Source organism: Molossus molossus, unplaced genomic scaffold (genome assembly GCF_014108415.1).
Source record: "Molossus molossus isolate mMolMol1 unplaced genomic scaffold, mMolMol1.p scaffold_m16_p_11, whole genome shotgun sequence".
NCBI classification, from domain to species: domain Eukaryota; kingdom Metazoa; phylum Chordata; class Mammalia; order Chiroptera; family Molossidae; genus Molossus; species Molossus molossus.
Window position 1 is genome coordinate 74306488 of NW_023425346.1, and position 13842 is coordinate 74320329.

The 13842-nt window shown below is 36.8% G+C and overlaps 1 protein-coding gene across 2 annotated transcripts in view; it reads left to right on the forward strand.

Moving 5' to 3' along the window:
- Positions 1-443: 443 nt before the first annotated feature.
- ATF2 (activating transcription factor 2) overlaps positions 444-13842 on the forward strand; it is a 68076-nt gene continuing 54677 nt past the window's right edge. For both annotated transcript variants that reach the window (XM_036253717.1, XM_036253716.1), the window contains exons 1-2: positions 444-574; positions 12673-12748. In XM_036253717.1, coding sequence (XP_036109610.1) covers positions 12717-12748 — 32 coding nt within the window. In that variant the 5' untranslated portion in view covers positions 444-574; positions 12673-12716. The remainder of the gene's footprint in view (positions 575-12672; positions 12749-13842) is intronic.

Sequence of the window (13842 nt, forward strand, 5' to 3'; positions counted from 1 at the left end):
CAACCTGTTTCCAAATAAGCGGCACAAAAACTGGGTCCCATGAATGTTGTGTAGCACAGACACAAGAAACACTATTAATCTTCACTGTAACAATTGTGATGCTCAAATTCAGCACTGACATTTCACCTGTCACTTATGACTACTTCTCCCTTCTATTATGGTAAAAAGCTTCATTTTTCTCCTTTCACGAAGATTCTACTGCTGTACTTCCATCCTTGAAACTTATACCTCTGATAAGTGGCAGTGCGCCTGGAGTTATGGGAGGCCACAAGATAAACATCTTCCTGGAGCATTGAAGACCTTGGAGAGAAACTATTTATTTATTTATTTGTTTATTTATTTAAACATAGAATGGAAGGCAAAATCTTTATGTATTTAAAAAATTAAAACACATTTAAAAATGTATTGGATAGAGTGGAACTGCAATGAGGCTTTTTCTTTAGATCTCACAGAGTCATGAGTTCACTCTTTTCTGCCTCTTGGAAGGAAACCTGAGAAGCAGTGCTTACCTAATTAGAGCTGAGGGATTCCTGGCAGCAGAGTAAATAAAGCTCATGGCCCACCCGCTAGAAAGGTAAGAGATTTCAAGCTTTTAATGTAAAAATGGTCTTTTTATTTTGTGATTGTTTCTCAAGTATTACTAAATTCAAAAGATGTTCTCAGATATTAGTCCTCAGAATGTTAGTATTCTACCATATTGATAGTGTCTAGTAAAACAAAAATTCTGAGCATTAGCAAATTTGAAAATTTTGGAGCTACTATGCATAGCAGCACATAATAACACACCAACGACTTACGTTGAAGTGTTTAATTTTGTTTAACCCAGAGGCTCCTAAACTTATCTGACATGGGAGCTTTCTGTATAGCACAGGGTCCTAATATGAAAGTCCTGTTTCTCCTAGGATTTTATAAGGATAGTGTCAGGAGTTAATCCATGACACATTTTCTACATTTCAAAAATATTTTGGATGAAAAGTTATCTCTAAGGCTGTACAAGGTAACTAAAATGTCACATTTATTTTGGCTTGAATTGTATCAACTAAGTTTAGTACCATGATTATTCCATGCTGATCAAAAACATTAATAGGAAGTTGTTTATTCAAACATTTACCTTTATTAAACATCTGTGTGGCAGTCACAGTATGCTGATGTTAAAAGATACAAAGTACAATGAGTTCTGGTCTCAAACCATTTATAATTTGGGGATGTAGATTCTAAAAATGGAAAAATAAGCCAGCCAGTGTGGCTCAGTGAATTGAGCATCGCCCAGTAGACTGAGCGGTCCCAGTTCAGTTACTGGTTAAGGCACATGCTGGGCTTGTGGGCTTGATCCCTAGTAGGGGGTGTGCAGGAGGCAGCCAATGGATGTATCTCTCACGTTGTTGTTTCTCTCTCTCTCTGCCTTCCTCTCTCTCTAAAAAAAATCAATAAAAACATATTAAAATAAGTAAATAAAAATAAAAATGGAAAGAAAATATTGATTTAATAAATGTGGCCTAGCATACAGAATTTTTCAAAACAGGGCGGTCTGGTAGTAGACTTTGTCAGATATATCAAGATACACAAGCAAATTGGCCTATGCTGTCTGTATCTGGAGGTTCAGATCAAAAGATAAACTGTGTAAATGTACATTTACTCTAATTTTGACAAAAATTTGGAAAATAAATGTACATATGTATTTGAAAAAGTAACTTTTCAGCAGGTATAAGGAGGAAAAGGTGGCAAATCTTGATAATCTTTTCTTATACACTGATACCTACATTAAATAATTTTGAGCTGCTTGTCCAACGTAAATGTTCAAGTCTACTGATTTGCTTAGAACTATTTTCCATAAAATGTAAATTCCATGAGGACAGGGAATGTGTCTATATCATTGTACTCTGAAGGCTAGCACAATCCCTACTCAATAAATATTATGTATTTACTTATTTACTTATTTATTTATTGAATGTCTAGGTAAATGAGTTGTGAATTTCAGGTTAGGGGGATAGTGGATGGAGGGTATCAGAGGTGAGTAGTGGTAATTAAAGGGATGGATGAGTGGGAAGTGAGGCAGAGAGAAGGAACTGATTAAAAGCCTGCATAATTAGAGCCAAGAGAGGAAGAGGTAGCATAAGATTGGGATAGGAGGCAGGATAGAAACTATTGGCAAGGGTCTGGAAACAATGTTAAGGATAATGAGATTATCCTGAGAGCATTTATTCATATGCTGGTCCTTTTCTCTCATTTTGATTGGCACTTCTTGAATTCAGACCATCATTCTCTTTCCTGAGGTTAGCAGTAATTTGTACTGGTTTTCTTATACATAGTGTTGTTCTCTCTAATCCTCCACATTTCTATTAGTGATCTTACCAACATGCCCCTTTCATTATCTAGTTCACCTGCTGAAAATCTTTTCAATTTTTTACAGCAGGGTTAAGCAAACTTTTTCTTTTTCTTTTTTTTTTTTTTTCCTCACCCGAGGACATTTTTCCATTTTTTGTTCAGATGGAGTGGGAGGGAGAGAGAGGAACAGAGAGAGAGAGAAACATCGATGTGAAGGGACACATCGAGTGGCTGCCACCCGCACGACCAATCAGGGCCGGGGACAAACTGCAACCGAGGTACGTGCCCTTAGCGGGAACTGAACCCTGGTCTCTCGGGACCGCAGGCCAACGCTCTAACCGCTGAGCCAAACCAGCCAGGACAAGCAAACTTTTTCTTTAAAGGACCAGATAGTAAGTATTTTAGGCTTTATGGAGCTACATATGGTCTCTCTAGCTGCTTCTTCTTTTTTTTTAATCTTTATTGTTGACAGTATTGCAGATGTCCCTCATTTCCTCCCCCCCATTCACTCTCCCTACTCCCTGTTCCCACACCACCCCCTGCCTTCACCGCATTATTATCTGTGTCCATTTGTTAGGCATATATGCATATAAGTTCTTTGGTTTATCTCTTCCTGCCCCTCTACCCCCTTCCTTCTGAGCTTCATCAGTCTGTTCCCTACTTCCATGTCTCTTTTAAAAACTTTATTTATTTATTTATTTAGAAAGGGGGGGGGGTGGAGAGGAGGTGGGGAGAGAGAAACATCGATTTGTTGTTCCACTTATTTATGCATTGATTTGGTTGCTTCTCGTATGTGTCCTGACTTGAGATCAAACCCAAAACCTTGTCTTATCAGGATAATGCTCTAACCAACTGAGCTACCTGGCCAGAGCTCTATTGCTTATTCTTCTTTCCTTTCTCCTACCCCTACCCCAACCAGTTACAAATGTGAAAACTTTCTTAGCTCAACATTTTGGCACAGGGCCCTAGTTTATAACCTCAGAGTAGGGGGTGGGTTTGAGGTGTAAGGATGGAATTGAAACTCCTTGCCAGGCCAGGGCATTAAAGGCTCTTAAAGATGTGCTTCTCTCTCTGGCCTCACCTGTCTTCTATGTTCCACATGTAGTAGAAGTTCTTAGAGAACCTTCAATGTATTCTGCTTTATTGTACTTTCTACATGGTGTCTCCTCTGCCCAAAACATCATCTCTCACTGGCTGATGCCTCTTTCATTTTGAAAACTAAGCTCAGGCATTGCTTCCTTCAGTAGTCTTCCAAGATCCTCTCTCTAGGATTGGCCAGCTACTTGTCTTGGTTAGGGGATAGAAAATCAGATAAATTCAAGATAAAAGAAAAAAAGGAGCCTAACACTCAGGATATAGAAGACTCTCTTATGACCCAATCATAAGCATAGTTAGGCATCACAGAAACTGTGTCCCTTCATCGTGGCTGCATGGTTTCTCATCTTTCTTTTTCTGTGCCTACTCTGTTCTGGCTTTCATTAATTTCTTATCAGTATGAACATGACAGAAACTATCCACTGTGAGTCCCAAGTATGATTTTGAATCTCTGGTGCCCACCTGTGTTTGGCTGATTTTTGTTTTTTTCTTTTACAAATTTCCTGAAGAGGTAATCTGATTGGCTTAACTTGGTCAGGTGTCTCCTCTGGTTCACCTGAGTCAAGTATTTAAGGGGAATAGATATACAAGATTGCCCTTTACGGGCAGTTAGGCTCTCTAAGAAGGGGAGTGTGGGTGCTAAGGAGAGATGACTCCTCCAGTATGCTCCTTATTCCCCTATGTTCCCATAGTGTCTGTGTATATCTTTATTATTATGTGTATTATTTTCACTTGTTTATCTTCTTTACTAAGCTGATTTTGAGGGCAGGTTAAAAGAAAAAAAGGAGCCTCACACTCAGGATATAGAAGACTCTCTCATGACCCTTAATATGGTATTGGGTACAAAATAGATAGTCAAATGCTTTCCAAATAAATTTCATAAAATAAATTATTTGTGCCCTGGCTGGTGTGGCTCAGTGGTTGGAGCATCGGCCTGTGTACCGAAGGGTCGAAGGTTCGATTCCCAGTCAAGGGCATGTACCTGGGTTGTAGGTTTGATCCCAACCCCAGTCAGGGTGTGTAGAAGAGGCAGCCAATCGATGTGTCTTCTCACATTGATGTCTCTGTCTCCCCTTTCCTCCCTCTCTTCATCCCTCCTTCCTTTCCACTCTACCTAAAAATCAATGGGAAAAATATCCTTGGGTGAGGATTAACTGAAAAATAAAAGTAAATAAATAAATAATATGTATTAGGAATGTTTGGGAATGATGTACATTGTATTAAACATTTAGTATTATCCTTATTTTAGAAATCTGCTTTGAAACATGCTTTAAAGGTAAAAGATTACAGCATTTATAGTTCTGTAACCAACTAACTAGAAAATCAGTCAAATTCACATTTTAGAACATAGAGATTTCTCAAGTTAGTCACCAGTAATTGATTCTCTCCTATTTATTTTTTAAGATTCATTTACCCACACTGTTTTCTAAAATGTGAATTAGTTTCCTGTTTATTTGTTTTTTATAAAAATGTTTAAAAAGCAAACATTTTAGTCAGCTGAATTGTTTGAATGACAGAATTCCAAATGTCTTGGGAATATTGATACTATAGCCTAAAGGGTTATCTAATAAACAGCTTTAACTCACATTTCATATTTTTTTAAAGGAAACTATCCTTTTTGGACAAATAATTGTCTGATATCACCCCTTGAGTCTTTATTCAGATATGGAAATTGTTCTACTATAGTATGATTCTGTTTCCTCTGAACTTTGCAGTACAGAATAAATTTTCTATTCTTTGATATCTCATAACATGAAAGTTATAAACCAGAAACAAACAGAATTGTTAGAGAATCCATATATTTTGGAGTATATAACTACTGCTAAAAACTACATACTAATTATATAATGGTTATATGTCAGTTATTTTAGTGCATATTATTTACAAATTACATAAACTATAATATTTTTTTAATTTAGATTTTTAACTTTTTCTTTAAGTTCAGAATCTTTTAAAAGTTGCCAGCAAGATATCCCATCATCCCCAAATACTTGTTTTCTACAATAAAACATTCTCTTACAAAACCACAATACAACCATGAAAATCAAGAAATTAATATTAATATATTACTACCATCTAATTTGCACATCACATTTAAGTTTCGCCAGTTATACCAATAATGTCTTTTATTTTATAGCAAAAAGATTCAGGGTTAAATTTTATAATTGCAGTTGGTCATTAGGTCTCATTGTTCTTTTTCAATCTGAAACAGTTCCTTGGTCTTTTCTTGACTTTGATGACTCGGACACTTTTGGAGATTATAGGCCAGTTATTTTGAAGAGTGTACCTCAATTTGGGATTGTATAATAGTTCTTCATGACTAAATTCAGTTAATGTTTCTTTGGCATGACTCTAACGGAAATGGTAATATATCCTTCTTCTTGCATCCTCTTGGGACATATGGTACTGATTTCCCCTATTTCTAGTGTTAATTTGGATCACTTGAGTGAGGTGTTGTTTGCCAGGTTTTTATACTATAAATGATTCTAATAAGATGTACATATTTTTTTTAGAGATGCAGTGTGGGTGAATCTTGATTACTATGGAAAATGGTTTTATGGGTTCTTGTTATTTTTTAGTATGTTTAAACATTTTCATAAATTTTAAAATAAAATTAAAGAAGGCCTGTAGGGGAGAGAATAAAATGCATTTTATACATTGATACTTTTGAGAGGATGTAAATATTCTGTCTTGTCAAACTTTCAGTTTATTCTTTTATATCAGTATGAATTAATGGAATCCTATTTTATTCGTGATGTGATCCATTACTGCCATTATTTATTTTGATTTTCAAATTGTAGATTTGGCCACTTTTTGGCCAAATTCACGTGTAAGTCTTTTTTTACTTTCTGGCTCAAGATATTCAAAGCCCATCCTGTACTTTCTCTGCCTCAGCCCTGAAATCTGCCAAATTTTCAAGGAGCCAGCTTCCTTTAGGTGGATAATGGTATCAACATCTGGGTGCTAAGTGGGCTTGTTACTAATGAGAGTATCATTGTTCCCAGGCCCTTCAATGGGCACAGCTACGAAGACATATGAATATATATTCATATATACATCTGCATGCATGTACATGTTATCTATATTTCTGTATCTTTATATCTACATGGGAAGTCATGAGGTCACTCCAGTATCTTCAGATCTCATTTAACACAAAGGTTCATTGTATATAATACTTTCACCCATAGTATGAATTTACCTTCACCTACTACATCCTAGATATATTTACTTGTTCAGTCAATTCCTGTGTGTGTATATATATAATGAATTGCTTATGGTCAATATGTCCTCTCCTCCTTATCAAGTAGATATCCTCCTGCTTGGGCCCTGACATCTTTTGCTGGACTGGTGCCAATTCCATTCCTTACCTCATGTGGATACCTCCTCACCCTACTTAGGCATTGACATCCCACATCAGTATATATACCCCCTCCATACATTTCCTCACCCAACTCATACTCCCCTCAGGTCCAACTCCTCTTCCCACCCATGGACACCTAGCTCACTCACCTTGCCCAGGCTCTAACACTCTGCATTTGGCTGCCTCCGATGAAGACACCCCTTTTTCCTCCTGGAGACTTTACTTTTACATTAATTTTAAGTTATAAGAAATGGTTTGCCAGTTAATTTCTCCTATTTTCTTCTATTCATCTTTCCTTAAAGTGTTTTTTACTATTTTCTTATTGGCACTTTATATTATGTGTGATTTTATTTGATAAAGGGCCAGTCGTATAAGTTCCAAAAGAGTCCTTCTGTACTATTTGTTTCAAAGGTGGTTTAATTGATATGTTTAGTAGAGCAAGGCATGCCAATTGGTAGACAGTACAGCAGTTGAAAGGTTCTTGTCTCATTTTTTACCTTGAGTAAGTAATTTCACCCTTCAGGACTGCTTTTGTAGGTTGAGTAGTTAGGACCAGATCAGGAACATAGTGAGGTACATGATCAGAAATCCGTATCATAAGAAAGAGCCTATGTTCTATATTCAAGAAAGAGAATTTTGTTTTAACATTTTATTTTTTTAAGAATCAGCAAAATAAGCATTTCACAGATAACTACATAGGACCATTTTATACGTATGAAAAAGTTCAACCTTGACTTTAAAATTAGGTGTTGTTTTGTTTTTTTAACTGATCTGACAAAAATGTTAAAAAATAATATCTACTGTTGGTGTGGACGTTGAGAAATGAGGCCTTTCTGTATACTACCTGTAAAGTAGAAATCAATATTATATATTTGAGGATAGTTTAGAAATATAAATCAAAAACCTTAAAAATATGCCTTAAAAATCCAAAACATTAATTTGAAAGAATATATGTACTTCATGTTTATTGCAGCATTATTTACAATAGACAAACTATGGAAGCAGCCTGAGTCCCCATCAGTAAAGGAATGAATAAAAAAGCTGTGGTACATAATATAAAAAGGAATGTTACTCAGCATAAAAAAGAATGAAACCTTACCCTTTGTGACAGCATGGATGGACCTTGAGTGTATTGTGCTAAGTGAAATAAGTCAGAGAAAGATAAATACCATATGATTTTACTTATATGTGGACTCAAAGAACAATATAAATGAACAAACAAAACAAACAGACCCATAGATACAGAGAACAGATTGATGTTGCTGGAGGGAAGAGTGGTTGGGAGACTGGGTAAAAAAGGTGAAGTGATTGAGAAGTATAGATTGGTACTTACGAAATAGCCATGGGGATTTAAAGTACAGCATAGGGAATATAGTCAGTAATACTGTAATAACTATATATGGTACCAGGTAGTTGCTAGAAATATCAGGGAGAACACTTTGTAAAGTATATGATTGTCTAACCACTTATGCTGTGTACCTGAAACTAATATAAAATAATATTGAATGTAAACCATAATTGGAAAAAAAAAAAACATTTAAAAAGTTAAAAATTAAAATGCCTTCACTTTGACAGCAATTTCACATATCTAGAAATTCATCCTGTAGAAATGATTACAGATACTGCACAAAAATTTGTCCTCAAGGATAGTCATTGATGGTGAAAATTCACAAATAGAGAATTAGTTAGAATAGGTTATATCTGTATGATGGAATACTATATAGTTATTAAAAATAAAATCTAAGTCTGGCTGGTTTGGCTCAGTGGTTGAGCGTTGACCCATGCACCAAGAGGTCGCCAGTTTCATTCCCGGTCAGGACACATGCCAAGGTTGTGGGCCCAATCCCCGGGGGGGGGGGAGGCTTGCAGGAGGCAGCCAGTCCATGTTTCTCTCATTGATGTTTGTGTCTCTCTTTCCTTCTCATTTCCTCTCTCTGTAAAATCAATAAAGGGAAAAAAATAAAAATAAAATCTAGTATTTAATGATACTATTTAATGATGCGGCAGAATTAAGTAATTGCATTTTAAAGGAAGTTATGGTACTGTTTTTACCATTTTTAAAGTTATGTATCTCCATACATTTGTAAGACTGGAATATGTATTCTGGAATGTTAAACAGTAGTTATCTCTGAGTGGTGGTATTTTGGGTGACCTTTTTTTTTTCTTTTTGCTCTTCTGTATTTTTCTGGGAGCAAATTTAAAGTTCTTTACTACATCTGAGTTCAGTAGATGTAATTTAGTTCAGATTGTGAGGAAATAACTATGACCTTCTGAACCCCATTTATAACTTCACCATTAAAGGGTTTTTAGTTAATTATATGAGATTGATCATTTATGTGGGATACAGAATAGTGGAAATTGTCCTGGCTATGGTTTTTTTGTTGTTTTTTTTTCAATCCTCACCATATGTTTTAATTGATTTTTAGAGAGAGGGGAAGGGTCAGCAGGAGAAGGGGAGAGAAACATTGATCAGTTGTTTCCCGTTCGGACTAGGTATTGAACCCGCAACCCAGGTATGTGCCCTGACCGGGAATCAAACCCACAACCTTTTGATGTACAGGACGATGCTCCAGCCATCTGAGCCACCTGGCCAGGGTATACTCTGGCTATGTTTTAACAAGCAAAATTTTTCTAAGTATACCTTTAACCAAGTTTGATGTTCCAAATAAAATGCCTTATAGTAATGAAATACAGAAAATATGAGGAACATATACATGTTTATATGTGAAATTATCCTAGAACACTGGAAAAAGGAGGTCTGAGCTGGATGCTAGATTAGTTTAGTGTAAGCTCCTTTATTATCCTGGACTCTTTAAGAACAGGTGTTTGTCTTAATTCACCACTGTATTCCTAGCATCTGGCATAGTGCCATGCACAAAGTAGACTTTCAAATACGTATTTGTTGACTGAAAGAAGCAAAGGGTAAATTTGGATAACACTAGATTCTTAGGACAAGATAAAGAGTATAAGAAGAAATGTTGAGAGAAATAGAGAAACCAAAGAAGCTGATTTACTTTAAATTGCCTAGAACCCTCTTGTGTACTCTTTTTTTTAATCCTCACCTGAGGATATGTTTTTTATTGATTTTTAAGGAGAGGAAGTGGGCTTAGAGGGAGAGAAACATAAATGTGAGAGAGAAAAGTTGATCAGTTGCGTCCTGCATGTGCCCAGCCGGGGATCAAACCCGTAACCTAGGTGTGTGCTCTGACTGGGAGTCAAACCCACAACTTTTTGGTGTACAGGAGGATGCTCCAACCAACTGAGCCACTTGGCCAGGGCCCTCCTTTGTTTTCTTTATGGGAGTGATTTTCCCACCAGTATAGGTGTGGATGCTTGTCAGAGAGAGTGGTGTGGTATATTAACAGTTCTCTATCTGCAGTCATTGACTTCCTTGAAAATGTATAGTTTCACAAAAGTCTCCCAGGCTTTCCTATGAGCATATTTCCAGTCTTGCTGTAAAAGGAATATAAGCCTGGATTTAGAGGCTTGAGATTCAGTTAGATTAACAGAGATGGCATTTAGGCCTCTCAGAGGAATTATCATTTATGTCTCAGAGTGCTTCAGCTGTTATATTTACAGCTACCTCAGCTAGGTATTAGGAAAATAGTAATAAGGAATGGGAATTTCTGTTGGTTGGCTAGGAAATAGGCTGTTATGTATGTAAGGACCTTCTTTTTTAGAGAAAGTAGACAGTTGTGGTGGGGAAGTAGAAAGGGTGAGAGAGAAGGGTACCGAGGGTTAAATCTCTCAGAAAGCATTTCTAGAACTATCAGATTGGTCCCTGTACTACCTCTATATTCTCATAGTATTTTAACTCTCATTCTTACCAAAGGAATTAAAATTAGATTTCTGTATTCCTTGTTCTTTTGCTAGACTGAAAGTTTCTCAAGTTCAAGCACTTTTTTCGAAAAATCTTGATCTTGACATATATTTGGTATTTAAATACTTCCTGAAACTTAACTACATTTAAATATTGCTTTGGGCCCTGGCCAGTTTGGCTCAGCAGTTAGAGCGTTGGCCTGCGGTCCAGAGAGACCCGAGTTCGGTTCCCGCTGGAGGCGCGTACCTCGGTTGCAATTTGTCTCCGGCCCTGGTTGGTCGTGCGGGTGGCAGCCACTAGATGTGTCCCTTTCACATTGATGTTTCTCTCTCTCTCTCCCTCCCACTCTATCTGAACAAAAAATGTGCTCAGGTGAGGAAAAGAAAATTATAAAAATATATATATATTGCTTTGGTTTTTCAAAGTAATAAAGTGGTAAATAAACTACATTTGTCCCTCGTTTATCGCAGTTAATCTGTTCCAGACTTGAGCAGTTGCACCTGGCGTTGAAGGACTCTTGGGGTGCTCAAATACATAGGCGTACAGTTCTTAAGTACAGTAATTTTAATTTTAACTATCATACAGGGGTGTATAATTGACTCAACAACCAAGAACGTGCTGTATCATTTTCACTGTCTTGATCAACTTTTTAATGAATATATTTGAAAAAACCGCGATATAGTGAAGCCGCGAAAGTCAAAGCGTGAAGTGGCTAGGGACAACTGTAAACTTATTTGACTTGTTTATGTCATACAGCTCTTTAATATTTCATGAGTAAATGTTATGAATAGGCACGGTTTTAGGTAGTTAACCCAAAAATAATGTGTTCCCCTCATTGAGCCCACATTCTACTGATAATGACAGAAGCATAACTTTTATAGGTTTCCTTTGGCTTATTCTAGTGTTTTTTTTCCTCTTCTCACAGACAGCATGGTAAAGATGGATGTGAATGAAGAAATGAAATCTTACTAGATATAAGTTTTGCCTGGGGCCAGGGAAAAACTTTCTTCTTGCTATCTCTTATACCCCATCACTCTTACTCAGGCTTCAGAGCTGAAGCTGTTTACAGATTTCCCTACAAGAATTATCCACTATCTCTGGGCAAGACATTCTTGACACCAAAGTTAGAAACAAAATTATGAGGATGAAATAATATTAGCAGAGTTTTGAAAATGGGCCACTGACCTGAATAATTTCAGTATGTTACTTGTCCTGAAGTTAATATCAAATAAGTAAGTAATAAAGTTATGGAAGAGAGAGCTGGTTATATAGATCAAATACATTATGGGGCACATAGACTTTGATGAATTAGGCTAAGAACTTAACCACCATGAACTGCATTTTATTTATTTATTTATTTCTTTATCCTCACTTGAGGACATTTTTGCATTTATCTTCAGATAGAGCGAGAGGGAGTGAGGGGGGAAGAGAGAGAAAGAAACACCGATGTGAGAGAGACACATTGTCTGGTTGCCACTCACACAACCCCAACCAGGGCCGGGGACAAACTGCAACCAAAGTACGGGCCCTTAGCGGGAACTCTTCTGGTTTATAGGCCAACACTCTAACCATTGAGCCAAACTGGCCCGGGCCATGAACTGCATTTAAAAAAATTGCCTTCTGAATAGCCCAGCTGGTATGGCTCAGTGGTTGAGTGTCAACTGCACCAAGAGGTCACCAGTTCATTTTCTGGCAAGGGCACGTGCCTAGGTTGTGGGCCTGATCTCTAGTGGGGGGTCATGCAGGAGGTGGACAGTCTATGTTCTGTCTCATTGATGTCTCTCTCTCTCTCTCTCTCTCCCCTCTCCCTTCCTCGCTCTCTAAAAATCAATAAGAAAAATAAAACAAATATATATGTATCTTTATACATTTTATATGTGTTTAAGACATTTACATGGGTCGCGTTCATATTTAAGAAGCAGTACTCTATTATAAAGATTCTTAATAGTGATTGGAGTTTTGGATTACAGTAATATTACAGTTTCAGTTATTTGAGAGTTGTCTTTTTCTATAGAGTTTCAAGAAATGTTTCAAAATTATTACAGTGGAAAACCACTTTTTTTCCCCCCAGTATCCTTGCCATGAAAAAAAGGACGTGATAAGTTGTTCAACTTAATGAAATTCAAGTTACATGTAAATTCTGCCAGGTATGTATGCAATATTTGCTATTTTTAGCCATTTTTAATACTTTAGAGTATATTTTTTATAGGTTGTTTCTAGATAAATATTTTAGTGCTTTTTCCATTAATAAAAAAACACATATCTAAGTGTGTAGTTGAGCTGAATATCCTATTGTTGTTTTTTTTAATATGTTTTTATTGATTTTTTTTTTTTTTTAGAGAGGAAGGGAGCGAGAGATAAAAAAAACTATCAATGTGAGAGAGAAACATCTATTGGCTGCCTCTTGCATGCCCCCTACTGGGGATCAAGCCTGCAACCTGCCATGTGCCCTAACTGGGAGTCGAACTGGGACCTCTCAGTCTATGGGGTGACGCTCAATCCACTGAGCCACACTGGCCGGGCGTGAATATCCTATTGTTTTAAAATATTAAATAGAACATTAAAATACACTTAACTATGACAAACATAAACATATTTTAGGTTTTTGATTTTTCCTAAAATGAGTTACAAATAATGCTAGTCCCATGAGATATTCTGGAAAAAAGTGTTCAAATAGCAAATGGATATGGAAAAAATATTCCAGGTGCTCCTTTAGTCATTTCACTTGACCATATTGATGGTTCTGAAAAGTCATACCAAAAAAAATAAAAATACTCTAGCATTTTCCAGGTTTGTTTGGCCACATACCTTTTTTCTGTAATAGCTATTGTCATCTCTATTGGAGATGCTTTGGGAAACATTGTTCTAAAGAGTTAACAAGCTAGTGTTGAAAAGGAAAGAATTTCTAGTTGAGTCAAATACAGTTGTTATATAATTTCTAGAAAGAAAGCAAAAACAAAAACCTATGAGTTGATAGAAGGAAAAATTGGGAACTTTAAATTGAAAAGTAGGAAAGTAATCTTGACTTAAAAATATCTTTTTGGCCCTGGCCGGTTTGGCTCAGCGGTTGGAGCGTCGGCCTGCGGTACAGAGAGACCCGGGTTCGGTTCCCGCTAAGGGCACATACCTCGGTTGCAGTTTGTCCCCGGCCCTGGTTGGTCGTGCGGGTGGCAGCCACTCGATGTGTCCCTTCACATCGATGTTTCTCCCTCTCTCTCTTCCTCTCTCTCCCTCCTGCTCT